Genomic DNA, 27,743 nt, shown 5'->3' with positions numbered 1-27,743 from the left:
CGTTTTTGGTGGTTTTTGTGCGTTTTTTCCCAAATGCATAGAATTGCGGGAAAAACGCAGAAAATCCACAAAAATAATGAACATGCTCATTTTTTTACCGCAATGCGTTTTTTTCGCGGAAAAAAACGCATCCATGTGCACAAAACATGCATTCTAAATGATAGAATGCATAATGTATGAGTTTTTAATGAGTTTTTATAGCGTTTTTAGCACGAAAAAACACGGAAAAACCTGTACGTGTGCACATAGCCTTACTCTTTTCAAGCTATACCTTTAGCCTGGGACAATGCAAAGTCCCATAGCTTCCAGAATCAGCTATACACTGATTATATTCAGATCTACCTTTCAGACCCAGGCATCACCTCTCTGCTGTCCAATATCGCAGAGTGTCTATCAGCCATATCCTCCTTCTCATCTCGCTTCCTAAGGCCGGTTTCCCACGTCAGTGGCTCCGGTACGTGAGGTGACAGTTTCCTCACGTACCGGAGACACTGACTCACGTGGACACATTAAAATCAATGTGTCTCTGCACATGTCAGCGTGTTTTCACGGACCGTGTGTCTGTTTGAAAAACACGGAGACATGTCAGTGTTTGTGGGAGCGCACGTATCACACGGACCCATTAAAGTCAATGGGTCCGTGTAAAACACGTACCACACACAGATGCTGTCCGTGTGCAGTCCGTGTGCCGTGCAGGAGACAGCGCTACAGTAAGTGCTGTCCTCCAGCTTGTGGTGCTGAAGCCCCATTCATTTCTTCTCTCCAGCAGCGTTCGCTGGAGCGAAGGAATGAAAAATCTTTTTTTTTGGTGTTAAAATAAATTTCCCGGTAATCTCCCCCTCCCTCCCGCTGTGCGCCCGCCCGCTGGTATTAAAATACTTACCCAGCTCCCTCGAAGCTTCCTCTCCGCGTCGCAGCTCTTCCTGTATGAGCGGTCACGTGGTGCCGCACATTACAGTGATGAATATGCGGCTCCACCTCCCATAGGGGTGGAGCCGCATATTCATCACTGTATTAAGCGGCACCACGTGACCGCTCATACAGGAAGAGCTGCGACGCTGAGAGGAAGCATCGAGGGAGCTGGGTAAGTATTTTAATGCCAGCGGGCGGACGCACAGGGGGAGGGAGGGGGAGATTACCGGGAACTTTATTTTAACACCAAAAAAAAATGATTTTTCATTCCTTCTCTCCAGCGAACGCTGCTGGGAAGGAATGAATTCTGGATTCAGCACCCAAAGCAGGGGACAGCACTTAACTCTTGCGCTGTCTCCTGCACGGTGCGTGTGGTACCCAGTCGGCACACGGCTGCCGCACGTGTGCCACACTGATGTGCCACGTGAGCACACGGACACGGATAGCTCCGGTACCGATTTTTCCGGTACCGGAATTATCTGGAGTGTGGGACAGGCCTAAAGCTCAAATGTGGACAAAACAGAACTCATCAAAAATATTTTCAGAATCTGTCCCTTGCTCAACCATGAATCTGCTAAAATGTTAGTGCATGCCCTCATCACCTCCCGCCTCGACTATTGCAATATCCTCCTCTGTGGCCTTCATGCTAACACTCTTAATTAACTCGTTAATTAACGGCGCTGTGGAAAAAGTAAATAGCGCCCCCCAGAGTCGGATTTTCTCCGAGGTCTCGGCTGCCGAGGGTAGCCGAGACCCCAGAGAACATGATTCGGGGGTTTTTTAACCCACCCCGCATTTGCGATCGCCGGTAATTAACCGTTTACCGGCGATCGCAAAAAAAAAACAAAAACGCGATCTCTTTTTAATTTCTCTGTCCTCCGATGTGATCGCACATCGGAGGACAGAGAAAAGGGGTCCCGGGTGGCCCCCCAATACTCACCTATCTCTCCCGATGCTCCTCGTGTCTCCCGGTGGGCGCCGCCATCTTCAAAATGGCGGGCGCATGCGCAGTGCGCCAGCCGGCCGGCCCCGCGAGGATCTTTGGGGTCTCGGCTGCCGGGCGTAGCCGAGACCCCAAAGAGCATGATCGGGGTCGGTTTTAGCGACCCCTGTTTTGCGATCGCCGGTAATTAACTGTTTACCGGCGACCGCAAAAAAAAAAAAAAAGTCAAAGTGTAATTCTCTGTCCTCTGATGTGATCGCACATCAGAGGACAGAGAAATAGGGGGATTCGGGGACCCTACAATACTCACCTGTGTCCCTGGATCCTCTTGCTGCTCCTCCTGGCCGCCGGCTTCTTCCTCCGGTAAGAAAATGGCGGGCGCATGCGCAGTGCGCCCGCCATCTGTCTCCATCTGCCGGCCGGCAGGAGAAGAGCAGTTGGGGCTAAAATTAGGGTTAGGGGTAGGGTTAGGGGTAGGGTTAGGGCTAGGGGTAGGGGTAGGGTTAGGGGTAGGGTTAGGGCTAGGGTTAGGGGTAGGGGTAGGGTTAGGGGTAGGGTTAGGGTTAGGGCTAGGGGTAGGGTTAGGGCTAAATTTAGGGTTAGGGTTGGGGCTAAATTTAGAGTTAGGGTTGGCGCTAAATTTAGGGTTAGGCTTCTTTCACACTTACGTCGGTACTGGGCCGTCGCAATGCATCGGCCCGACATACCGACGCACGTTGTGAAAATTGTGCACAACGTGGGCAGCGGATGAAGTTTTTCAACGCATCCGCTGCCCAATCTATGTCCTGGGGAGGAGGGGGCGGAGTTACGGCCACGCATGCGCGGTCAGAAATGGCGGATGCGACGTACAAAAAAACGTTACATTGAACTTTTTTTGTGCTGACGGTCCGCCAAAACACTGATCCAGTGCACGACGGACGCGACGTGTGGCCATCCGTCACGATCCGTCGGCAATACAAGTCTATGGGCAAAAAACGCATCCTGCGGGCACATTTGCAGGATCCGTTTCTTGTCCAAAACGACGGATTGCGACGGATGCCAAACAACGCAAGTGTGAAAGTAGCCTTAGGGTTAGGGTTGCGGCTAAAGTTAGGGCTAGGGTTGGGGCTAAAGTTAGGGTTAGAGTTGGGATTAGGGTTAGGGTTTGGATTAGGGTTGGTATTAGGGTTAGGGTTGGCATTAGGGTTACACTTGGGATTAGGGTTAGGTTTGGGATTAGGGTTAAGGTTAGGGTTGTGATTAGGGGTGTATTGGGATTAGGGTTAGGTTTGAGGTTAGGGTTGAGATTAGCATTAGGGGTGTGTTGGATTTAGGATTTTGATTAGGGTTATGGTTAGGGTTGACATTAGGGTTGTTTTGGGGTAAGGGTTGTGATTATGGTTAGGGTTAGTGATTAGGATTATGGATCGGGTTGGGATTAGGGCTAGGGGTGTGTTGGAGTTGGGTTGGAGCTAGAATTGGGGGGTTTCCACTGTTTAGGTACATCAGGTGGTCTCAAAACACGACAGCCAATTTTGCGCTCAAAAAGTCAAATGGTGCTCCCTCCCTTCTGAGCTCTGCCGTGCGCCCAAACAGTGGGTTACCCCCACATATGGGGCATCAGCATACTCGGGATAAATTGGACAACAACTTCTGGGGTCCAATTTCCCTTGTTACCCTTGTGAAAATAAAAACTTGGGGGCTACAATATCTTTTTTGTGAAAAAAAAATATTTTTTATTTTCACGACTCTGCATTCTAAACTTCTGTGAAGCACTTGGGCATTCAAAGTTCTCACCACACATCTAGATAAGTTCCTTGGAGGGTCTAGTTTCCAAAATGGGGTCACTTGTGGGGGGTTACTACAGTTTAGGTACATCAGGGGCTCTGCAATCGCAACATAATGCCCACAGACCATTCTATCAAAGTCTGCATTCCAAAAAGGCGCTCCTTCCCTTCCGAGCTCTGCCGTGCGCCCAATCAGTGGTTTACCCCCACATATGGCGCATCAGCGTACTCGGGATAAATTGGACAACAACTATTGCAGTCCAATTTCTCCTGTTACCCTTGTGAAAATAAAAACTTGGGGGCTACAATATCTTTTTTGTGGAAAAAAAAATATTTTTTATTTTCACGACTCTGCATTCTAAACTTCTGTGAAGCACTTGGGCATTCAAAGTTCTCACCACACATCTAGATAAGTTCCTTGGGGGGTCTAGTTTCCAAAATGGGGTCACTTGTGGAGGGTTTCTACTGGTTAGGTACACCAGGGGCTCTGCAAACGCAACATAATACCCGCAGACCATTCTATCAAAGTCTGCATTCCAAAACGGCGCTCCTTCCTTCCGAGCTCTGCCGTGCGCCCAAACAGTGGTTTACCCCCACATATGGGGTACCAGCATACTCAGGACAAATTGGACAACAACTTTTGGGGTCCAATTTCTCTTGCTACCCTTGTGAAAATAAAAACTTGGGGGCTAAAAAATCTTTTTTGTGGAAAAAAAAAATATTTTTTATTTTCACGACTCTGCATTATAAACTTCTGTGAAGCTCTTGGGCATTCAAAGTTCTCACCACACATCTAGATAAGTTCCATGGGGGGTCTAGTTTCCAAAATGGGGTCACTTGTGGGGGATTTCTACTGTTTAGGCACATCAGGGGCTCTCCAAACGCGACATGGCGTCCGATCTCAATTCCAGCCAATTCTACATTGAAAAAGTAAAACGGCACTCTTTCTCTTCCAAGCTCTGCGGTGCGCCCAAACAGTGGTTTACCCCCACATATTGGGTATCGACGTACTCAGGAGAAATTGCACAACAACTTTAGTGGTCTAATTTCTCCTGTTACCCTTGTGAAAATAAGAATTTGTGGGCGAAAAGATCATTTTTGTGTAAACAAAAGCAATTTTTTTATTTTCACGGCTCTACGTTATAAACTTCTGTGAAGCACTTGGGGGTTCAAAGTGCTCACCAAACATCTAGATAAGTTCCTTAAGGGGTCTAGTTTCCAAAATGGTGTCACTTGTGGGGAGTTTCCACTGTTTAGGCACATCAGGGGCTCTCTAAACGTGACATGGCGTCCAATCTCAATTCCATCCAATTCTGCATTGAAAAAGTCAAACGGCGCTCCTTCACTTCTAAGTTCTGCGGTGCGTCCAAAAAGTGGTTTACCCCCACATATGGTGTATTTGCGTATTCAGGAGAAATTGCATAACAAAATTTATGGTTACATTTCTGTTTTTACACTTGTGAAAATAAAAAAAATGGTTCTGAATTAAGATGTTTGCAGAAAAAAAGTTAAATGTTCATTTTTTCCTTCCACATTGTTTCAGTTCCTGTGAAGCACGTAAAGGGTTAATAAACTTCTTGAATGTGGTTTTGAGAACTTTGAGGGGTGTAGTTTTTAGAATGGTGTCACACTTCGTTATTTTCTATCATATAGACCCCTCAAAATGACTTCAAATGTGATGTGGTCCCTAAAAAAAATGGTGTTGTAAAAATGAGAAATTGCTGGTCAACTTTTAACCCTTATAACTCCCTAACAAAAAAAAATTTTGTTTCCAAAATTGTGCTGATGTAAAGTAGACATGTGGGAAATGTTATTTATTAACTATTTTTCATGACATATCTCTCTGATTTAAGGGCATAAAAATACAAAGTTTGAAAATTGCAAAATTTTAAAAATTTTCGCCATATTTCCGTTTTTTTCATAAATAATCGCAAGTAATATCGAAGAAATGTTACCACTAACATGAAGTACAATATGTCTCGAAAAAACAATCTCAGAATCAGCGGGATCCGTTGAAGCGTTCCAGAGTTATAACCTCATAAAGTGACAGTGGTCAGAATTGTAAAAATTGGCTCGGTCATTAAGTACCAAATTGGCTACTAAGGGGTTAATAACATTTTCAACCAAAACAAGACATAGAGAGAGCAAGGTTAACATAAATGCAATGACATGAAACATTCATGAAGCATAAAAGTAAAATAGAATAAAATAAAACAGCAAAACAATAAATACAGTAAATTCTTATGGAAATATTTCAAGCCAGCGAGACCATTTTTTCAAAAAAGGAAGGAAAGCAGCCATTCAGTAACGCCAATTTTTGTTCATAGGATTTATGCAAAGCCAGTTTGTCAATAATTTCTTGTGAAGAGGGTACTTTAGAAGATTTCCAAAAAAAGCAATAGCATTCTTAGAAACTAAAAGCAAATGTATAACAAGTTTCCTAAAAGGTGGAGTCGATTGACCTGCATTTATCGAGATCAGGGCCAACTGAGGAGACAGAGAAAAATCCGAACGTTTTAATATACTAGAAATAAGAGAAGAGAGCTTCTCTCCTTTGTAAATCCCTTCATTGGCTTCAAATTCACCGGTGTATCCAGTTCAAACTATTACCATTGACCTACAAAGCCGTTCATAATCCGTCTCCTCCGCATATTTCCGAACTAATCTCCCGTTACATTCTAACACGTCATCTCAGGTCCTCTCAAGACCTCCTTCTCTCCTCCACACTTATATGTTCCTCAGCCAATCACCCCAAAGACTTTTCCCGAGTAGCCCCCATTCTCTGGAATTCTCTGCCCCAACACATCCGATTATTATCCACCACATTCGGATCCTTCAGACGGAACCTGAAAACCCATCTCTTCAAGAATGCTTACAGCCTGCACTGACCTCGCTTCCTTCTCCCCACTACCAAAGATGCTGCAACCCCCCAACCTACTGTCTCCTTTCCCATTATCTGGTAGAATGTAAGCCCGCAACGGCCGGGTCCTTTTCCTTCTCTACCAGTCTCCCATTATTAGTTTGTTCACTGCAATTTATATTTGTATTTTGTATGTACCCCCTTCTCATGTACAGCACCATGGAATCAATGGTGCTAAATAAATAATAATCTGTCACCAGATTCAAAACACAAACCGCATGCATTATTAAATAGAACTCTTAGACCTGATGAGAATGGTGTATTTACTATGAAAATCCATGTCAGATTTGCTGTATAATCCTGATATTAAGATGAGCAATTTATGGATCCAGCTATAGAATTAAAATTTGAGTCCTCAGTGGTTGATACCTTTTCGTGGCTAACTGAAAAGATGGTAACAAATAGCAAGCTTTTCAGACTACTCAGGTTTCTTCATCAGGTTCAGATTAACAAACAAATCACAAGATTATTCTCGAAAGTTTGCTATTTGTTACCATCATTTCAGTTAGCCATTAAAAGGTATCAGCTACTTAGGATACTGAAATGTTAATATTTTTCTGTCTAATGGCTTACACTGTACACAGATATATCTTTCCTGCAGCTCTAGAATAAAATATCTCATGAGTTCAAGTGTATTCAGTCTCAGCCAACCTAGCCTGAGTGACCGCTGCAGCGTGTACAGAGCAGAGTGAGATCTCAGCAGCAGGGAGGAGGGACACTGAGGAGCTGTCAATCAGGCAAGGTGGGTGAAGATTGAGTTAAACATTATACAGCTTATATACAGCCATTCTCACAGGGGTTTTCATAGTGAACATAGCAGCCTCATCAAGTCTTAAGAGATCTGTTTAATAATCTACATATATAATTGTCTAAGGTCCACTTAAGTCTGTTTGTCATGGAAATCCCGCATCGCTGATTGGTCGCGGCTGGCTGGATGCGACCAGTCAGCGACAGGCACACTCCGGCCGTGAATTGGTCCCTCCCTACTCCCCTCCAGTCAGTGCCCCCTCCATACTCCCCTCCAGTCAGTGCCCACATAGCGTTTTAGCAGTCCGTTAAACGGACTGCGTTACACCGTGGCATAACACGGTCTAACGCAGTCCGTTAACGCTGCCATTAACCCTGTAAGTGTGACCAACTTTTTACTATGCCTAAGCAGCATCTATAGTAAAAACATATAATGTTAAAAATAATAATAAAAAAAATCATTATATTCTCACCTTCCGGCGTCTGTGGCAGCCTTTCCCACTCCTCGCGACGCTCCGGTCCCAAGAATGCATTGCGGCAATGACCCCAGATGTCGTAGCTACATCACGGGTTATTGCCGCAAGGCATTACTGGGAACGGAGCGTCGCGAGGAGCATTGCTAAAGGCCTGGGCTGGATCCGGGGGCCGCCGTAAGGTGAGTATATAACAATTTTTTATTATAATTCTTTTTTTAACAGGGATATGGTGCTCACTTTGCTATATACTACGCGGGTTGTGTTATATACTGCGTGGGCTGTGCTATATACTGTGTGGCTGTGCTATATACTACGTGGCTGTTATATACTACGTGGACTGTGCTATATACTACGCGGCTGCAATATACTACGTGGCTTTGCTATATACTACGTGGGCTGTTATATACTGCGTGGGCTGTGCTATATACTACGTGGCTTTGCTATATACTACGTGGGCTGTGTTATATACTGCGTGGGCTGTGCTATATACTGCGTGGGCTGTGCTATATACTACGTGGCTGTGCAATATACTACGTGGCTGTGCTATATACTTCGTGGCTGTGTTATATACTACGTGGCTGTGCTATATACTACGTGGGCTATGTTATATGCTACATGGGCTGTGAGACTCTTTTGCCTGGGGCCCTCAAAAACCTGGAGCTCGCCCTGTCTTCACTGATTGTTCGTGGCCGGCTGGGCGTGACCAATCAGCGTCAGACGCAGTCCTGCCGCGAATTGGCCCGGGATTTGAACCACGCTTCGCTAATTGGTCGCGCCCAGCCGGCCGAATCCTGTGTATTCATTGCATTATTCTGAGATCTTCACAAATAAACTACATACATATTCTAGAATACCCGATGCATTAGAATTGGGCCACCATCTAGTACTTTATATCCAGTTTGTATTGTGAAAAGTGACATATTTGCCTTAAGGCAGGGGTCCCCAACTCCAGTCCTCAAGGCCCACCAACATGTCATGTTTTCAGGATTTCCTTAGTCTTGCCCAGGTAATAATTGCATCACCTGTGTAATGCAAAGGAAATCCTGAAAACATGACCTGTTGGTGGGCCTTGAGGACTGGAGTTGGGGACCCCTGCCTTAAGGAACATCTTTTATGGTTGTATTGTAACCTTTGGGCCAAGTTCAAACATTGTGAATTGTGCATCTCATATCCACAATCAAGTAGAGTCTAATACAAATGAATACCGTTATCAAAACCCCATTCAGATGTTGTGGATTCGGTCAAACGTTGCAGATTTTCAATCTGCATGCCGCATGCTCATTATTTTGCAGTCAAATTGCGAATTTTTCACAAATTCTTGCCTTGAATATCAATGTATTTGTTAATCTGCAATTTAAATGTGAAAATGTGGATTTGAATTGCGGATCAAATTCTCGACGTGTGAACTAGGCCTTATTGTTATATGTCTGACCATCTACACGTACAATGTCTGTGTCTACATAGACTGCAGCATTTCCAGACAAGAAACTTAGGCTACGTTCCCATGATGAGCTTTTGATGTTGCAGAATTTCTGCACTTATTGCTTAAGTTAGGTTACTTGCATTTTATCATTGCGTTTTTGACGCTGCATTTTTTTTTGCCTCTTGTTGGGGTGTCATGCTTGAAATAGAGCTGCTTTGTATTTGATATTTCTTGATATTTGGCTTTTACAAGATTTTAATACAGTCATGTGCGGATTACCTGCGTTTTTGATAAGTTTCTGTTGTGGAAACGCACTATAAATGTGCGTTTTTTACCTGGAAATTTTCCCTGTCTAATGCAAGTCTATGGGGGAAGAGCCACAGAGAAACCTCAACGTACCAACAAGAGAAATTGACTTACTGCAGATTTGAAACTCGCACCGTGCGCAGGTCAGTTTACGCTGAGTAAAAAAGCAGTGGGCAGGAGATTTGATGTATTTTTTACACTACAAAAATCTGCAGAGTCAAAAATCCACCAAAATCTCATCTTGGCCTAAAAGTAATTTTCTTCAAGGAAGTAAAAGTAGAGTCGGGTCTGAGGATCTGACAGAAGTGGACCAGCAATGCGGCCTGGTACTAGGACACTGCTCGACATCCACACCACAGAGCTGTGAAAAGCTTTCCTACATGATTGATGGCTGCCACACTGTTTCCCCATTCATATATCCCACTCAGCGTAAACTTTACTTTCACCTCCAGTGTATGTAGGGCGGGCGGAGGTACACAGCCCTGATTTCTATTGTTGCACACTTCTGTCACACTCACCTGCTGAACTCTGGTACAATGTGACAGGTGTGTCCTACCTATAAATATTCATGTCTCAGTTCCTGTTCTCTCCTGTTTGTTGAGCTGGGAGGGTCAGGTTTAACCTTCAGAGAGAGAGCGAGAGAGAAACCGAGACACCTGTACCAGGCTGAGCGACACTCCAGTGCCAGAGACCAACCGAGACCTCTGTCCCAGTGAAGAAGTCTCCAAGAGCTGTGCCAGTGCCATATCTCCATATCTTTATAGCCTAGCCGGGGAGGACACAAGAGCTTGGCTTCAGAAAAGAGGCACCTGTTTATCTCCAAGGAGGTTACCACAGACTTATAGATAGTTCCATACTGAAGAAGAAACGTCACAATCCACTGGAGACGATAGACCTGAGACAGCGCTGTACGTGGGAGAAACTGATACACCTGTAACCAAGAAGAGTGCTGTGACAACAAGACATTGTAGACACAGGTAATGTCCACGTAGGTCTCACTTGAAGCAACCGGCCATCTATAAATTCGGTCTAACATATGCTGTGTAGATGGTAAAGCTGCTTTTTCGAATTGTTTCCTACTGTCAGGATTTTAATTGCCCCATGTCCGGCGTACTGTAACAGGTGCATGGTGGCTTTGATCCAAGAACGTCTTGGTGGGTTAAGACTGGTGACAACAAGGCAGTGAATCACCGAAGAGAATTACAGCAATGAAGACTTGGTTAGGAGAAGTTTTTGTGGTGATGCCACAATTGGATCATACATAGAGATTAGAAATGAGCAAAATGATTCGGAAGACCCTGGTCCATCGGCCACATTGGTAATCTGTGGCTACCGGCCCAGAGCCCAGGGAACTTCCCCTACCAGGGTTGTCAACCTTCCAGAAATTCAAGGACATTCGGTAAAAACAGGGCACTTTTTTGCCCTAGCCATAAAAAAATTAAGGCATCTGTGATTTATTTTTTGAAGCTGAAGAAACATATACAGATTATTTTGATTGTAATGTCATTATTTTACAGTGACTACAGCGGACGTCTTCATAACAGAATTATGGGCTGTAGACATGGGTCAGTCAGTGATTTTTTTGATAAGCTGTCCAGAAAAAAGTCAAGTTGGCAACCCTGCCTCCAACATTTCTGATTAGTAGGTCCGGAACAATTTCATCGTTGCAGCATGACACATGCATGAAGTCATACTGGGCCTTCTAATCAGAAGAGGTGCAGGGTAGCAGGAGATTCACACAGCTCTGGACTACTGATGTGGCCACTGGACCTCTGGTGTGGCCACTGGACCAGGGTCCAACCGATCGTTTTGCTCAACTTTAGTAGGTATGCATCAAGCAATTCTGATGACCCGAATTACCAAAAGGGACTTTCAAATCTGTCAACAAATATCTTTACTATTAAAGGGGACCTGCCAACAGATTTTACAACACCAGCTCTCTTTGATCTGATGAGGCTGTTGTAGTTACTTTGAAAATTCATATCAGAATGGTTGTATAATCCTTCTTAAAATATTTATCGCCTTTTCCGCTCTACATAAATTCAAAAAAAGATGATCATCGAAATATCATGATTATGCAGCTATTCTGACATGTATTTACCTAGTAAGTACACATGTACCATCAGGTCTGAGATCTATTTAATAATACATGAAGGTGGTATTGTGAAATCTGGTTAGAGATCCTGCTTTGCTAGCAGTAAACATGAAAGATTCTGGAGGATAGCCTGCCAGCCCTCAATGTCAGTGAGACATTTATCCTGTATGACTTGTGGCATATTTATATTTTGACATGATTTTTAAAATTTAATTGAAAACCAAGTGCAGCATTATATTGTTGCGATTATGTGTGATTCCAGTCATTTTCCTATGTCTCCAGCCAATCTTTCATTTTATTTGCAGCTCATTGCCATAGAAAATAGTAGTTGAACTAGCATTATAGCAGTGGGAGCGTGCAACCGGCCTCCATTATTATTACCAGCATGGGATGGGAAGAGGACATTCATGTACACTACTTCTTTCACAGATCCATAGAAGTGAACGGAACAGTATCAGTACTGCTCCATTTATGCAGGGAACTTCTGGACCCTAGTTATAGTGATCAGCAGGGATCCCAGTGGTTGGACCCTCAGTGATCACACACAGTGAATCTGTCACTAGGTTTTTGTTACCGCATATGAGAGCATCATAAGCTATGGGCATTGGCCCTGATTCTTGTGATGTATCACTTACTGGGCTGATTTTGATAAAATTGTCTGTTTTTCTAGCAGTTCTCGGAATGCTGAGCTCTGTATAACCCCTCCCCCACCAATGCCTGGCAGCTTTCCGTGTACACTATAAATGGTCACAAAGCTGCAGTTAAACAAATAATAAAAATAAGTGCAAGATTTAGATTTCTATGTATGGCCTCTCTCATCATTTTTTGGGAAATCTAATTTTCTGTCTCTTTCCTCTGGGTTTCAGTTCTAGAGAAGATAGTAATATTTCCTGACATTATCTTACATTTTCTATATTTTTTCAGTACTTTATATTTATCAAGAGTTAATGATAGAACAGGTATATTTCGGAATTTCATGTTAGTAATTCCAAACAAACTTCAATCTTCTTTTCTTCCAGCTCCTCAGCTCCATGGCGGAGCCATCATATAGTTGGTGGAAGCTCACATTTCTCAGAAAAAAGAAATCTACTCCAAAAGTTGTGTATGAATCGGTTGTGGAGCATGCGGGCACAGAGAAGGCACCGGAGGAGAGCCCGGGCGATGCCAATTACACAGCACGGCTAGAGAAAATTGTGGACAAAAATACAAAAGGCAAACACGTAAAGGTGTCCAACTCTGGCCGATTTAAGGAACGGAAGAAGGTCCGGCCATCACTAAATGAGACCCCTGGACTATGCCCCGAATCTTCAAATGGACAATGAAGCAAATGAATTCTTCATTCATTCATCGGACAGCAATAGCTTAGAACCATTCTCAATGAAGGCACCTCCATGTAAGGGATGAGATGGGTCCAGACCAAAGATGCCATTGATTTATTTTGATGACTGGCTCTTCCCAGTGTTTACAGACACATTCGTACTTATGTATGAGTGTTAGTCATTCCTGACCATGTAGGTACACCTACCATTTCACAAAAATGCACATTCACCTCCTTTATCAACCAAGCACTATGGACGTGAAGGCAACCACTGGCCTCTCAGGTAGACATATTCCGACCCAACGGTTTACAGTGTGTTTGCCACATACATGTGCTGGGTCCTACACACAGAATATAGCATGTGTACTGTGCCCAGCTACAGCCATTATCCAATATGTGCATCCAAATGGTACAAACACCGCGAGCCCACCAAGCCAAATCAGCGTGACCGTGTACATAAGTTGTACTTATTCCAGACCAATTCACCAAGTGCTACTATCATAGGCATGTGTGCGGCAGTAACATATGCCGCACTCACCTATAATCGGTAATTTCCTAGAACACGATGTATAGATCATAATGAATGTAATGTATATTTGTCCTTTTTGAGTGTTTTTTTTTTAAATCTGAGCTGGATCATTTGCCAGGCACATTTTTCTATGTGCTAATAAAAGGCACAACATGTGCCATCAATGTCAAATTATGACGCCTGAAAGTGAATGTGTTCTGGATATAGACTAATCAATGTTTTTTTTTTTTAGAATTTTTTGCTACCCTTTCCTCATCGTATTTTATTAATGGTATTTTAATAGGTCCATTTAGTTGACTAAAGTTGTTCAGTAGCTAAAATTGCAAAGTGCATGTAAAAATAATCAACTTTGCACCTCTTTATTAAAAATCCTCTCCGTTCTCAAGAACTAAGGGTTTTTAATTTTATAGCTAACAGCTGGTTGTAAGATGGTTACCTCTGCAGTCCCGGCATGGTCCTCATGTATGGAGGGCTCTACGCTTTAGAGAACTGCTGTGATGCTGGCTCACCAGATCTGTCCAGCATCAGTCCCCGTACGCTTCTCCCATGGTTAGGACCAGCAGAGCGACCATGCCGCTGGTCTGACCTGTCGATATTCAGGAGTGCACCGCCCCCAGCAACAAGGAAGCCAGGAGACAGAAGGGTAGTGCACTCCTAAAATTTAAAGGTGAGAACACTAAAGGTGGAATCAATATGAAAATTAGTGCGGCCTATTAGAGGTAGCTACCCTGTAAATTTATGTCCGACCTTTTGAAGAGCCAGCTCCACTAAACACTTCATCAAGGGTGAAATCAACAAAAGATAAAGCCATAGCTGAAATCAATGAATGGTAGGAATGTACAAAACCTTAGGATTTAGAGTTACAGATCGGTGTTCCATTCATGCAGTTGGGAAGAGGCTATTCTTCAATACTGGTAGGATTTGGTACCAACCTGGTCATGGACATGTTGGATATTTTATCTTAATTATGTAAGTTTACAATAATAGTTTTGGACTGCCTCTACAGAGAGGTGGTCCTATCCAGCTCTGATGCTGTGATGTAATAGTGTGCCCAAAAAGCCAAAGGTCCAGCAAAAGCTGGTGCCGATGACCATGTCTTTTCTGCCCCTGACAACCAATCAGAACTGGATTTTGAATGCGTTGTCAATGTCACATTATCGAATCTATAGGAATTTATTACTGACTTATATTGGAGTGTGACTCAAGGGTGAAAAAGTGGTGTGACTAGACCTGCTTGTCTGGCATGGTATGGTTGATATCAACATGTAACCTGGGCATTAGTGGGTGTTATTGGTATTTGCCTGCTTGGTAACACAGAGAATAGGACTGATGTATAAGAGCAGGTCCTATGTATAATTTTGGTTTATGGTCCAAAATAAACTGTTTGACCTCATTATAATTTCTCTATGTGGTAATGGCCATATAAACATTAGAGAAGTTGTCATGAAGTCACGGTAATTGCTTTAATTACGCCGTCTAGCTACTATTTTCAGTGTAACTTAAGTATACCAACCACTGTAGTAACGTGGCTGGGCATCTTAGCTGTATATAGGATGGATTCATTACTTATTTATGGCCCTCCTATCAGATTTCCGTGGTGCACAATTCCTAGGAAGTGTTGGTATTGTATCCATTCAGAGTAGGACCCTTCCATAGAAATCATGGTGTCTACTTTCATATAAAACTTTCACATATGTTATATGGGATTCTTCCATTTCCTCTAAGTGACACATTGGTTTGTCTCATCTTGACAATCCCTTTCCATGTGGTTCATTGGACAGACGAACGTCATAAAGTCTGGTCTTCTACTGAGGTCCTCCTCCCGCTGTGAGCCACTAACAAGCAGCAGCTCTTGCTCTGGCCGGACCCTCTGTTGGCCAATAATGTGATTGTCTACATGTAATTATATATATTTACCGACTGGAAATTCTCCAGGGAAATTCTGCTGTATTGTCTTGGTAGCCATATTTGGAGCGGATAACCATCATGACTTTCATATTAAAAGACTTGCGCGAGATGAGACAACGCCTTTAATGAAAAAATCACCTAGAAATATAAACCTACGAGTTGTGCTCCAGTGCTAAGCAAATAATGGTTGTCATGCATGTGAGGCTACGTATGTTCACATGTCTGTTTTGGATCCATTTGAAGATCAAAATTGAAATGAACAAAAATGGAAACCAAAGTTTGAATTTTTAAACTACGGTAATCTATCTGCTGAATCCATTTAAAAACAGAAACTTTGCTATCTGCCTCCACATTTACTATGGCCATCTCTGAACACCTCTAGTATATTAGGCATGCCCAGACCTTGAAATAGATCCAATAAATGGAAACTGTAATGGACGACTATTCATTATCATTCATTTTCCATAGTTTTTAATGTAAAAAGAAAACAAAAAAAAGCGTCCATTCCTTTTTTGGGGATCAGAAAAAAGTTGTGTAGTTTAGTTCAGGATTTTATGGTTTTTTTTATACGCCCAAAAAACATTTACTATCAGGAACAGGGCAAAAGTGAAAACATTTTATAAAAAAATATGTATGCACGTAATTTTATATATTTATACAGGTGTTTCTTACAAAATTAGAATATCATCAAAAAGTTAATTTATTTCAGTTCTTCAATACAAAAAGTGAAACTCATATATTATATAGAGTCATTACAAACAGAGTGATCTATTTCAAGTGTTTATTTCTGTTAATGTTGATGATTATGGCTTACAGCCAATGAAAACCCAAAAGTCATTATCTCAGTAAATTAGAATAATTAACAAAAAACACCTGCAAAGCCTTTCCAAGCGCTTAAAAGGTCCCTTAGTCTGTTTCAGTAGCTCCACAATCATGGGGAAGACTGCTGACTTGACAGATGTCCAGAAGGCAGTCATTGACACACTCCACAAGGAAAGTCAATTTGGCATTTCATGTGGAAATCAATGTTCCAGAGTCTGTAGGAAGAGTGGAGAGGCACACAATCCAAGCTGCTTGAGTACTAGTCTGAAGTTTCCACAATGGTGGGGAGCCATGTCATCTGCTGGTGTAGGTTCACTGTGTTTTATCAAGACCAAAGTCAGCGCAGCCGTCTACCAGGAAATTTTAGAGCACTTCATGCTTCCCAAGCTTTTTGGAGATGGAAATTTAATTCTCATGCAGGACTTGGCACCTGTCCACAATGCCAAAAGTACCAATACCTGGTTTAGAAACAACAGTATCACTGTGCTTGATTGGCCAGCAAACTCGCCTGACCTTAACCCTATAGAGAATCTATGGAGTATTGTCAAGAGGAAGATGAGAGACACCAGACCCAACAATGCAGACGAGCTGAAGGCTCATATCAAAGTAACCTGGGCTTCCATAACACCTCAGCAGTGCCACAGGCTGATCGCCTCCATGCCATGCCACATTGATGCAGTAATTGATGTAAAAGGAGCCCCGACCAAGTAGTGAGTGTATTTATAGAACATACATTTCAGTAGGCCAACATTTGGGATTTTAAAATCATTTTTCAAGCTGGGGTTCTAAAGTATTCTAATTTACTGAGATAATGACTTTTGGGTTTTCATTGGCTGTAAGCCATAATCATCATTAACAGAAATAAAAACTTGAAATAGATCACTTTATTTGTAATAACTCTATATAATATATGAGTTTCACTTTTTGTATTGAAGAACTGAAATAAATTAACTTTTAGATGATATTCTAATTTTGTGAGAAGCACCTGTGTGTGTGTATATATACAGTATATACTGTATATCATATATATAATGCGTGTGTATGTATATATAGGGATGAGCGGACCCGTGGAAGTTCGGGTTCTGGTACCAGACCCAAACTTTAGTCTAGAACTGTACCCGAACTTGGACCACACTGCGAACAATGGCGACCCGAATTTTGGATCTGGAAAAAAAAAATCTCTCTCCCTCTTTCTCTGTAACTCTGAACTTTGCAAGAGTTCGGGGAGAAGTCCGTGTTCGGCATTTAGCACTGTCCGGTATGACACCTGAACTTTTAAGAAATTTCGCTCATCTCTATGTATATATTTATATATGTATATACAGCTCTGGCAAAAATGAAGAGACCACCGCATCAAAACCCTGTCATGGGCAGCCCAATCTCCAGACCTGAACCCCATTGAAAACCTCTGGAATGTAATCAAGAGGATGATGGATAGTCACAAGCCATCAAAGAAGAACTGCTTACATTTTTGCGCCAGAAGCAGTGTGAAAGACTGGTGGAAAGCATGCCAAGATGCATGAAAGCTGTGATTAAAAATCATGGTTATTCCACACAATATTGATTTCTGAACTCTTCCTGAGTTACAATATTAGTATTGTTGTTTCTAAATGATTATGAACTTGCTTTCTTTGCATTATTTGAGGTCTGAAAGCACTGTTTTTTTTTTTTTTTGTTTTTTTTTGACCATTTCTCCTTTTAAGAAAAAAAAAACACAAAATGTATTGCTTGGAACTTCGGAGACATGTTGTGAGAAGTTTATAGACTAAAAGAACAATTTACATTTTACTCAAAAATATACCTATAAAGAGAAAAATCAGACAAACTGAACATTTTGCCGTGGTCTCTTAATTTTTGCCAGAGCAGTATGTATGTATGTATAATGTCTATACAGTATATGTGTGTATATATCCATTCAAATGAATGTGTCTTGTATCTAAACGTTTTGTTTCTGCTCCTCAAATGGACTAGAAAGATTGAAATACAAAGCGGAATGTGAACGAACCTTACTGGGAAAGCATATTTATAACCACGGGGACTATAATTTCAGTGCCCGGTGGGCTTACCGCTCAGCTTTCAGAGATTGAGCAGTATATCAGCTGTACATATGTAAAAGATGCGCGGAGCGGGATGACGCATGGTATCATTGCCTAATCGCGTAGATTTGCTGCTCTGCTGCTGACAATCACTGTGTGAGCTGCTATGGTAGACATACTGATTGTCACCCAGCTTTCTCAGACAGCATTGTCTATTATAATAATCATTTTTTTACCATTGCTACATATGGCAGCTTGGCAGACTGCAGTAGCCCGTGATATTGGATGAACTTTTGCTTGTGGCCTACACCATCCTACATTTGCCTGTAGGTCAATGGTGCCTCCACTCCTTCAGCTTTATTGTTGTCATATTCTGCCTCCTCCATATTTGCCCAAGGTGTTCCTCGTGACTCAGCTCCGTACACGTGAGTGATATGTTCTCGCTATTACGTTGGTTCAGACCTCAGCACTGCACCTTGCGGCACATCAGAATTCTCCCGCCATCTGGCCAAGTCATATACTTCTGTTACACAGTGAAGAAAATATTCGAGGTTCTGCTTCTCTACGTCCTTGCTCCACGTGATCCACAAACTACCTGTTGCCACCGTTTATTAATGTGATGACGCCTTTGACAATTGTTATGTTTTCTGCAGGACATGTTTATCTGGATACCATTACTTACGGCTCATGCACTTACTATTCTACAACATGAACACAATATCCCAGTAGATGGGAGAAGCACAGTGTTTGGCACAAATACTCGACTCTGGAGGTAGGTTCTTCTTCATGGTTCAAGGCGGACATCATTGTGCTTTGATCCAACATGGAAGACATGATATCTTTAGAAGTTATGGAGCAAGCCGCTCATACACCCACCCACCCTCTCCACGATGGGTGTTAGGACTGGTTTCTTCTCCTCTAGGTCGCCGGAAAACAATGCGGTCATGAAGACGGTTAGTCTGTCCTTGCCAGAACTCAATCACAGAAGGACGTACGATGTAACCTCCCCTGCAAAAAACAAAACAAAATAGAGGCCAATCTTGGCGTAGAAACCCGCTTACCGATCCTGGCATCACCAGGGCTACCTTCTGGCACTCACCATTCGGGTGGTCTGGGCACCTCTTTGTCTTTGTACTCTTCTTCCAGTTCAGCGTTCTTCTTACGCAAATACTGTTAATAAGATATAACCATCAGAAGGCTATTCTAATAATTGTGTTTAACTGTTCCCAAATGGATTTTTGGTATTTCCATCTTAATCTGCTGTTGGGAAATTTAGATGTCTATTTGTCATCCATTTTTATCCCTTTCCCCCAATATTGTCTGCAATACACTTCCTACCCTACAGAAAAGGGTAGAATGCTAGCCATTTCCCTTGATTCCAGTACAATTCAATAGGGTCTGATAAGGACTATTAAAAGGAATCTGTTACCAGGTTTTCGATAGCCCATAGGAAAGCAGCATGATGTAGGGGCAGAGACTCTGATTCCAGCGATGTATCGCTTACCGGGCTGCTTGCTGCAGATTTCATGAAATTACTCCTGCCGATCTAGCAGTTCTCTGAATGCTGAGCTCTGTATAACACCGCACACCACTGATTGACAGCTTTCTGTGTACACTGTGCATAGGCAGAAAGCTGCCAATCAGTGGTGAGGACACAGTTATACAGACCTCAGGAATATGGAAGACTAGGTGACAGCAAGATTACTAATGATAATCTTTTGCTGATAAAACAGTAATTTTACCAAAACTACACTAAGCAGCCCAGTACTTGATACATCACTGGAATCAGGGTCTCTGTCTCTACATTATGCTGCTTTCAGATTAGAGGGAAAAAACTTGGTGTCAGAGTCTCTATAAATCACAACAGGAACATCAATGCAGAATGTTTCACTTTTTTCATTTGCAATCTTAATTTTGAGATGAATCAGACCTTGAACATTCCTTTGAAACACACCGGATGCACTTGACATAGCTTTCCCTGTGCCGTTTTTTTTTTTTTTTTTAATTTTCCTAAATAGGTTATTTTTATGAGAACCTGCAGGGCTACATAAAAAAATGTATAAAAAAATCTGTCCAGCACAAAAGTCAATGGAAGATGTGGCTGTATAACCATTATCGACTTTTGACCCGATACCATGTGACTGTGACCACAGAGCTCACATACAATTATGTCACTGGCGGAATCTTTATATAAGGTGTACTGTGGGCTCTAGTTTTCTCATTCTCTGTAGGTTGCCATCCTTAGTTTAAAACTTTTTGACAGTGAGGATGATCAATGAGTGGAGCAGGCTGCTATGAGAAGTGGGGAGTTCTCCTTCAATGGAAGTCTTCAGACATCTGTCTGAGATGGTTTAGTGAATTCTGCATTGAGCAGGGGGTTGGACATGATGGAGGTCCCTTCCAACTCTAACAGTCTATGATCAAATATGTCCAGGGCTGCTTCAAATACAGAATCAGAGCTGAACAACCCTTTGAGACTCACTACCGGTCTATTGGAAAATAATGGGAATGTGTGACCCCCCGCAGCCCTACCGAGTCCGTGATCACAGTCAGTTGAGGATACTTCAGCCAGTCTGACATCTACGTATGTGACAGCCATGACACATGTAAACTTTAAAGTGTGTAGGTTGGAGGATCTTAGTGATAGACAAGAAGGTGGCTGCAGATCTTTCCTGGGAGCCAGTATAAGACATTGCAGGTACAAGAGGATAATTATAGAAGTGTGTTGGCAGATATGACAAATCCTGAAGGAATGCGTCAGTGTCTGCCAGAAATAAGAACAATAGCATGGGAAGAATTATTCGCTTGATAGACCGGTAGGAAAATACTCCCATGTCACAAGGGAAGGCGTGCCCATGCCAAGCTGCAGCTAGCTGTGGTGTGCCAGGTAAACAGGTGGCGCTGCCAGCAGCACATGCAATCTCTCTCAGGCCACACTCACCTCTCGGTCCGGAATAACTTGGCTCTGTTTGCTCACCGCAGCACCAATCTGACTGCTTTTTGGACGGGAGTGGAAATAAGTCTCAGATTCTTGGTCGGAAAGTCTCTCCACTGGACCCTCTACCCGCACCTGCGTGAGACACAAGCCCCCATTACTAAGCTTAGGCAGCAGCAAAAGAAATGTAAGCAGTAATGAACACAAATATATAAACCATTTAATAAGTGTACCAACAGTTTCACAAAACGTTTGTTATGTCTTAGTGACGTGGCAGAAGTTCGGATTGGTGAAGGTCTGGGTGCCGGGATTCCCATCAATCCTTAAAGGTGTTGTCCACCACTGGGCAGAATCTCATTAGTTACCCATAAATCAAAAAGAAATGTGTGTATATATATATATATATATATATATATATATATATATATATATATATATATATGGTATATCTCTCAGACTGGCATCATTATGTCCTCCTGCGCCATTTCATATGACCGATGTGACATTTATTAATATTTATTGGGCTTACTTATGGTATATAGCGCTATCATATAACACAGACATTACCATTGCTGCCCCCATTGGGGCTCATAATCTACATTCCCTATCAGTATGTCTTTGGAGTGTTGGAGGGAGTCAGAGAACCTGGATGAAACCCACCCAAATACGAGGAGAACATACAAACTCCTTGCAGATGTCGTCCTTGGTGGGATTTAAAGCCAAGACCCCAGCGCTGCAAGGCTGCTGTGCTAACCACTGAGCCACCGTGCTGCCCACTATTTAGGTCTTAAGACTGGTGGGGCACACCGTGGAGATGGGATAACCTAAAAAGTAAAACGTGGCAGACACATGGATGGCAGACAAGTAACTTTCCATCTTCTTTCATGAATATTTATTACTTGTCTCATGGAGAGGAAGCATGGAGCCGAACAGGTTAACAGCACCGCTGCCATGGAAATCTTGTTAACCCCATGATGACAATCAGCAGAGAGCTGCATGAATCATGGGGAGAGGTTCGCTGTGATAAGAGCAGCCTTTCCAGTTTCTGTGTTGTTCTCTGTGCCATTGTTTTCTCGCTGAGACACTTAAATAACAGGGAGCAGAAGCCACAAGGAGACTGGGCAAGTTCCTGAGCAATGAATCTCCTACACGTGGTAGCGTTTTGGCCGAGTGTTGTTACTGTTATCCCAGGTTTAATACTTTAGCAAAACAAAACTCCCTCTGTGATCAATCAGCAAGGTCATACATTGTTTTATTGGATTAGATAGATCCACAAATGAAAGAGCTGTAGCTGCTTGAATAAACTATGTCCAGAAGGAACTTGAGCCAGCCCACCAGGACTTCCCTAAAATTGCAACATATCTAAATATGTGCTTTATAAGGGTATGTGCACAAGTAGATGGAACCTCTGCGGATTTTTCCGCACCTGTTATGAGAAATCCGCAGGTAAAAAGCACTGCGTTTTACCAGCGGATTTACCACGGATTTTATGCGTTTTTTGTGTGGATTACACCTGCAGTTTTACACCTGCGGATTCCTATTATGGAGCAGATGTAAACCGCTGCGGAATCTGCACAAAGAATTGACATGCTGCGGAATAAACAACGCAGCGTTTCCGAGCGTTTTTTTCCGCACCATGTGCACTGCGGATTTTGTTTTCCATAGGTTTACATGGTACTGTAAATGCATGGAAAACAGCTGCGAATCCGCAGCGTCAAAACCGTTGCGGATTTGCAGCAAAATCCGCACCGTGTGCACATAGCCTAAGAGATCCCGTGCCAGTGCTGGATCCCGGGAGCCACCTCTAGCACCACATGTGAATGCACCGCACTTACTATTCAGGAGCAGTCTCAAATAGCTTGGTACATAGAGAGTCCGAGCCTTCCTCCGGAGGTATATGCCCCAACAAAAACCTCCCATAAAGTAGGACACAGTACAAACATACAGAACAACATGCCATCCACTGGGTCCAGTCATAATAAAATAAGCAGCCCGCCGTGTATTTTTTTGTTGTGGCCCACTATATATGAAGACATAGTCAGCTGCCCATTCCTGAACAGCTGGAAAAGCAAATTGCTGACACATACCAGCCTGACATAGCCCAAATAGAACACTTTCTTTTGGCCTCCAACTACAAGGGCTTTTTGATGTGTATGCAGTAAGTGTAGGGTGCAAACACAGAGTGCAATGACCGTAAGCCTATATCTATTACACGGCTAAATAAACTATTTAAAGGGAACCTGTCACCCCCCCTCCTCCCCTGGCGTTTTAAACTAAAAGAGCCACCTTGTGCAGCACTAATGCTGCATTCTGTCAAGGTGGCTCTTTTTTGGGGGTCCCTTCCAACGCTGCAATATTACTTTTTATAATTTGCCAGCCATACCTTTAGTCTGTCCGGGGGGCATGTCTTTTCCCCCCCAGACACAAACGGCTCCCAGCCATCACTCAGCCCCTCCGTGTGCCACCTCCTCTGCCTTCATTAACGTCTCCGACACCTGCGCTGTAAGTTCCCATCATGTGATGTGAGTTGAAGGGCAGCGCAAACTGCGCATGACCGAAAAAGGAACTTACAGCGCAGGCGCCGAGGACGCTAATGAAGGCACAGGAGGCGGCGCCCGGAGGGGCTGAGGGATGGCTGGGAGGCTTTTGTGTCCAGGAGGAAAAGACATGCCCCAGACAGACTAAAGGTATGGCGGGCAAATTATAAAAAGTAATATTGCAGCGTTGGAAGGGACCCCCAAAAAGAGCCACCTTCACAGAATGCAGCATTAATGCTGCACAAGGTGGCTCTTTTAGTTAAAAACACTGGGGGGGTGACAGGTTCCCATTAAAGAGGTTATTCACATCTTCTTATATAGGAGCGATTGCAACGTGCTTGTAAAAACTAGCAACTTTGCAATTAAAACTCCATTTCATTTTCAAGAACCGAGACAATTTTTCGTCGTTACCTAAAGGCCTGACTGCCGGTGTTGTCTAGCAGTGGTGGCCGAACATGCGCTTTGCTTACAAGCTCTATACAATAGAGCTTGTAAGCGCTGCTCTGAAGCAGGCTGGAACACTGGAGGATGCCATTAGTTACGATGATGGCTAGCGGATAGGGCTACTTTGCTACTCCGATGCAGCACATGCAAAACTGCCCCATATATGATCATCATAAGTAGACCATTCAACATTGGTTCAAACTGTCAATGAAACATGAGATCCTGGGTGGGAGGTTGGGGATAAGTGTTCTCCTGAAAAGACGTCGTGGGACAAATGCTTCATATAAAACCAATATTTATTAAGGAGTGTAAAAGACTTAGTAATTATTGCACTAAAGGTTTTTATCATCGCTTCACTTTAAAGGGAACCTGACAGCTGATACATGCTGCTTGTGGATTGGGCAGAATGCATCAGCTACCGGCTGCATAATTTTTGAAAAATATACTTTCAAAGCCCCTGGGGGACTAGATGGACAGGAGGGTCTCCCGCCACCTGCTGCCAGCGACCAACAGGACTTTACCTATTCACACATGAAGGAAGAGGCCTGTTACCCTAGGACCCCGTGTGGGGAGAAACCACTGGGGATCAGCCTCTCCGACTAGTCTTCCGTGGGGCTCAGTCCCCGGCTGGCATTTAAAGTGTGTTCTTCTCTGAGACACAGCAGCCCGCAGAGTCAAACATACCTGGCTGGCATCATACAGCATATGTCTGACACATACAGCCAATGTCTGACACATGCAGCCAGTGTCTGATACCTACAGCCAGTGTCTGATACATACAGGTGCTTCTCACAAAATTAACATATCATCAAAAAGTTAATTTATTTCAGTTCTTCAATACAAAAAGTGAAACTCATATATTATACAGAGTCATTACAAACAGAGTGATCTATTTCAAGTGTTTATTTCTGTTAATGTTGATGATTATGGCTTACAGCCAATGAAAACCCAAAAGTAATTATCTCAGTAAATTAGAATACTGTATCTACTCGAGTATAAGCTGAGATTTTCAGCCCATTTTTTTAGGCTAAAAGTGCCCCTCTTGGCTCATACTCGAGTCATTGACCCAGTGGGTCGGCGGGGGAGCGGCAGGAGTGGCGGCTGTCACATCATACTAATCTGCTCCCGGCGCAGTCTCTGCTTCTCCGATGGTCTCCGGCGCCCACAGCTCTTTCTGTGTTCAGCAGTCACATGCTACCGCTCATTAAAGTAATGAATATGGACGAGTCTCCACTCCCATAGGTGTGGAGGGCATATTGATTACTTTAATGAGCGGTACCATGTGACTGCTGAACACAGGAACAAGCTGAGACGATCGGAGAAGCAGAAACTGCGGCAAGAGGGGGCGAGTATGACGGGGGAGGGTGAGCCATGCGATATTCGCCTGTCCCCGTTCCACTGCCGGGCTCTGTCTTCCGCATCCTCTGGCTGTGACGTTCAGGTCAGAGGGCGCGATGACGTGTTTAGTACACACCCTCTGCCTGAACAGTCACTGCAGAGAGCTGGAAGACACAGCGGCGCACGGCAGTGGAACGGGGATAGGTGAATATTGCAAGTGCCGGGGGCCTGAGCCAGCGGCGACACCTGCACCTGGCCCCCATAGCGCGCCGGTGTCCCCTCCTGCTCAGGACACCGGCACCTCTTCCCCAGAGATGATAGGTGAGTATGTCATTTTTTTTTTAATCGCAGCAGCATATAGGGCACATTATTCTATGGAGCATCTTATGGGGCCATCAACCTTTGTGCAGCATTATATGGGGCATATTATTCTATGGAGCAACTTATGGGGCCATCATTAACCTTTTATGCAGCATTATATGGCGCGTATTTTAATATGGAGCATCTTATGGGGCCCATCATGAACTGTATGGAGCATTATATGGGGCTCCTGATTCAATATGGATATTCAAAAACACTTAACCTACTGATGTCTCAATCAATTTTACTTTTATTGGTATCAATTTTTATTTTTGAAATTTAGCAGTAGCTGCTGCATTTCCCACCCTAGCCTTATACTCGAGTCAACATGTTTTCCCAGATTTTTATGGCAAAATTAGGGGTCTCAGCTTATACTCAAGTATATACGGTACTTTAGAACACCAGCTTGAAAAATGATTTTAAAATCCAAAATGTTGGCCTACTGAAACGTATGTTCAGTAAATGCACTCAATACTTGGTCGGGGCTCCTTTTGCATCAATTACTGCATCAATGCGGCATAGCATGGAGGAGATCAGCCTATGGCACTGCTGAGGTGTTATGGAAGCCCAGGTTGCTTTGATAGCAGCCTTCAACTCATCTGCATTGTTGGATCTGGAGTCTCTTATCTTCCTCTTGACAATACCCCATAGATTCTCTATGGGATTAAGGTCAGGCGAGTTTACTGGCCAAATAAGTACAGTGATACTGTTGTTTTTAAACCAGGTATTGGTACTTTTGGCAGTGTGGACAGGTGCCAGGTCCTGCTGGAGAATGACATTTCTATCTCCAAAAAGCTTGTCGGAAGAGGGAAGCAAGAAGTGCTCTAAAATTTCCGAGTAGACTACTGCGCTGATTTTGGTCTTGATAAAACACAGTCAACCTACATCAGCAGACGACATGGCTCCCCAAACCATCACTGATTGTGGAAACTTCACACTAGACCTCAAGCTGCTTGGATTGTGTGCCTCTCCACTCTTCCTCCAGACTCTGGGACCTTGATTTCTAAATAAAATGCAAAATTTACTTTAATCTGAAAACAACACCTTGGACCACTGAGCAACAGTCCAGTTCTGTTTCTCCTTGGCCCAGGTAAGACGCTTCTGGCATTGTCTATTGTCATGAGTGGCTTGATACAAGGAATGTGACACTTGCAGCCCATGTCCTGGATACGTCTGTGTGTGTTGGCTCTTGAAGCAATGACTCCAGCAGCAGTCCACTCCTTGAGAATCTTCCCCAAATTTTTAAACAGCCTTTTCTTAACAATCCTTTCAAGGCTGCGGTTATCCCGGTTGCTTGTGCTCCTTTTTCTATCACACTTTTCCCTACCATTCAACTTTCCATTAATATACTTGGATACAGCCAGCTTCCTGAGCAATGACTTTTTGTGGCTTACTCTCCTTGTGGAGTGTGTCAACGACTGCCTTCTGGACATCTGTCAAGTCAGCAGTCTTCCCCATGATTGTGGAACCTACTAAAACAGACTAGGGGACCTTTTTAAACACTTAAGAAGCCTTTGCAGGTGTTTTTTGTTATTCTAATTTACTGAGATAATGAATTATGGGTTTTCATTGGCTGTAAGCCATAATCATCAACATAAACAGAAATAAACACTGGAAATAGATCACTGTTTGTAGTGACTGTATACGAGTTTCACTTTTTGTATTGAAGAACTGAAGTAAATTAACTTTTTGATGATATTCTAATTTTGTGATAAGCACCTGTATAGCCAGCGTCTGATAAACGCAGCCAGCGTCTGATACAGTGAAGGAAATAAGTATGTGAACAGTCTATAATTGTAAGGGTAGGTTAATTTTAACATTGAGACATAGAATATCAAAAACAAAATCCAGAAAATCACATTGTATGAATTACATAAATGTATTTGTATTTTGCAGTAAGAAATAAGTATTTGCTCTCTTACCAACCA

General features: G+C 43.1%; 2 protein-coding genes across 3 annotated transcripts in view; one reads left to right on the top strand and one right to left on the bottom strand.

Annotated features, from left to right (window-relative positions):
• Positions 1–10,331: 10,331 nt before the first annotated feature.
• PRR15L (proline rich 15 like) lies at positions 10,332–13,061 on the top strand. The gene is made up of 2 exons (XM_069751734.1): positions 10,332–10,470; positions 12,608–13,061. The coding sequence occupies exon 2, from the start codon at positions 12,620–12,622 to the stop codon at positions 12,908–12,910; it is 291 nt and encodes a 96-aa protein (XP_069607835.1). The 5' UTR covers positions 10,332–10,470; positions 12,608–12,619; the 3' UTR covers positions 12,911–13,061.
• Positions 13,062–18,793: 5,732 nt separating this feature from the next.
• The window catches only part of PNPO (pyridoxamine 5'-phosphate oxidase), a 64,305-nt gene continuing 55,355 nt past the window's right edge, over positions 18,794–27,743 (bottom strand). For both annotated transcript variants that reach the window (XM_069751732.1, XM_069751733.1), the window contains exons 5-7: positions 21,143–21,271; positions 19,301–19,371; positions 18,794–19,209 (exon numbers count right to left, since the gene is read on the bottom strand). In XM_069751732.1, coding sequence (XP_069607833.1) covers positions 19,050–19,209; positions 19,301–19,371; positions 21,143–21,271 — 360 coding nt within the window. In that variant the 3' untranslated portion in view covers positions 18,794–19,049. The remainder of the gene's footprint in view (positions 19,210–19,300; positions 19,372–21,142; positions 21,272–27,743) is intronic.

Source organism: Ranitomeya imitator, chromosome 2 (assembly GCF_032444005.1).
Source record: "Ranitomeya imitator isolate aRanImi1 chromosome 2, aRanImi1.pri, whole genome shotgun sequence".
Lineage (NCBI taxonomy): Eukaryota > Metazoa > Chordata > Amphibia > Anura > Dendrobatidae > Ranitomeya > Ranitomeya imitator.
This window is presented reverse-complemented; position numbering and strand designations above follow the sequence as displayed.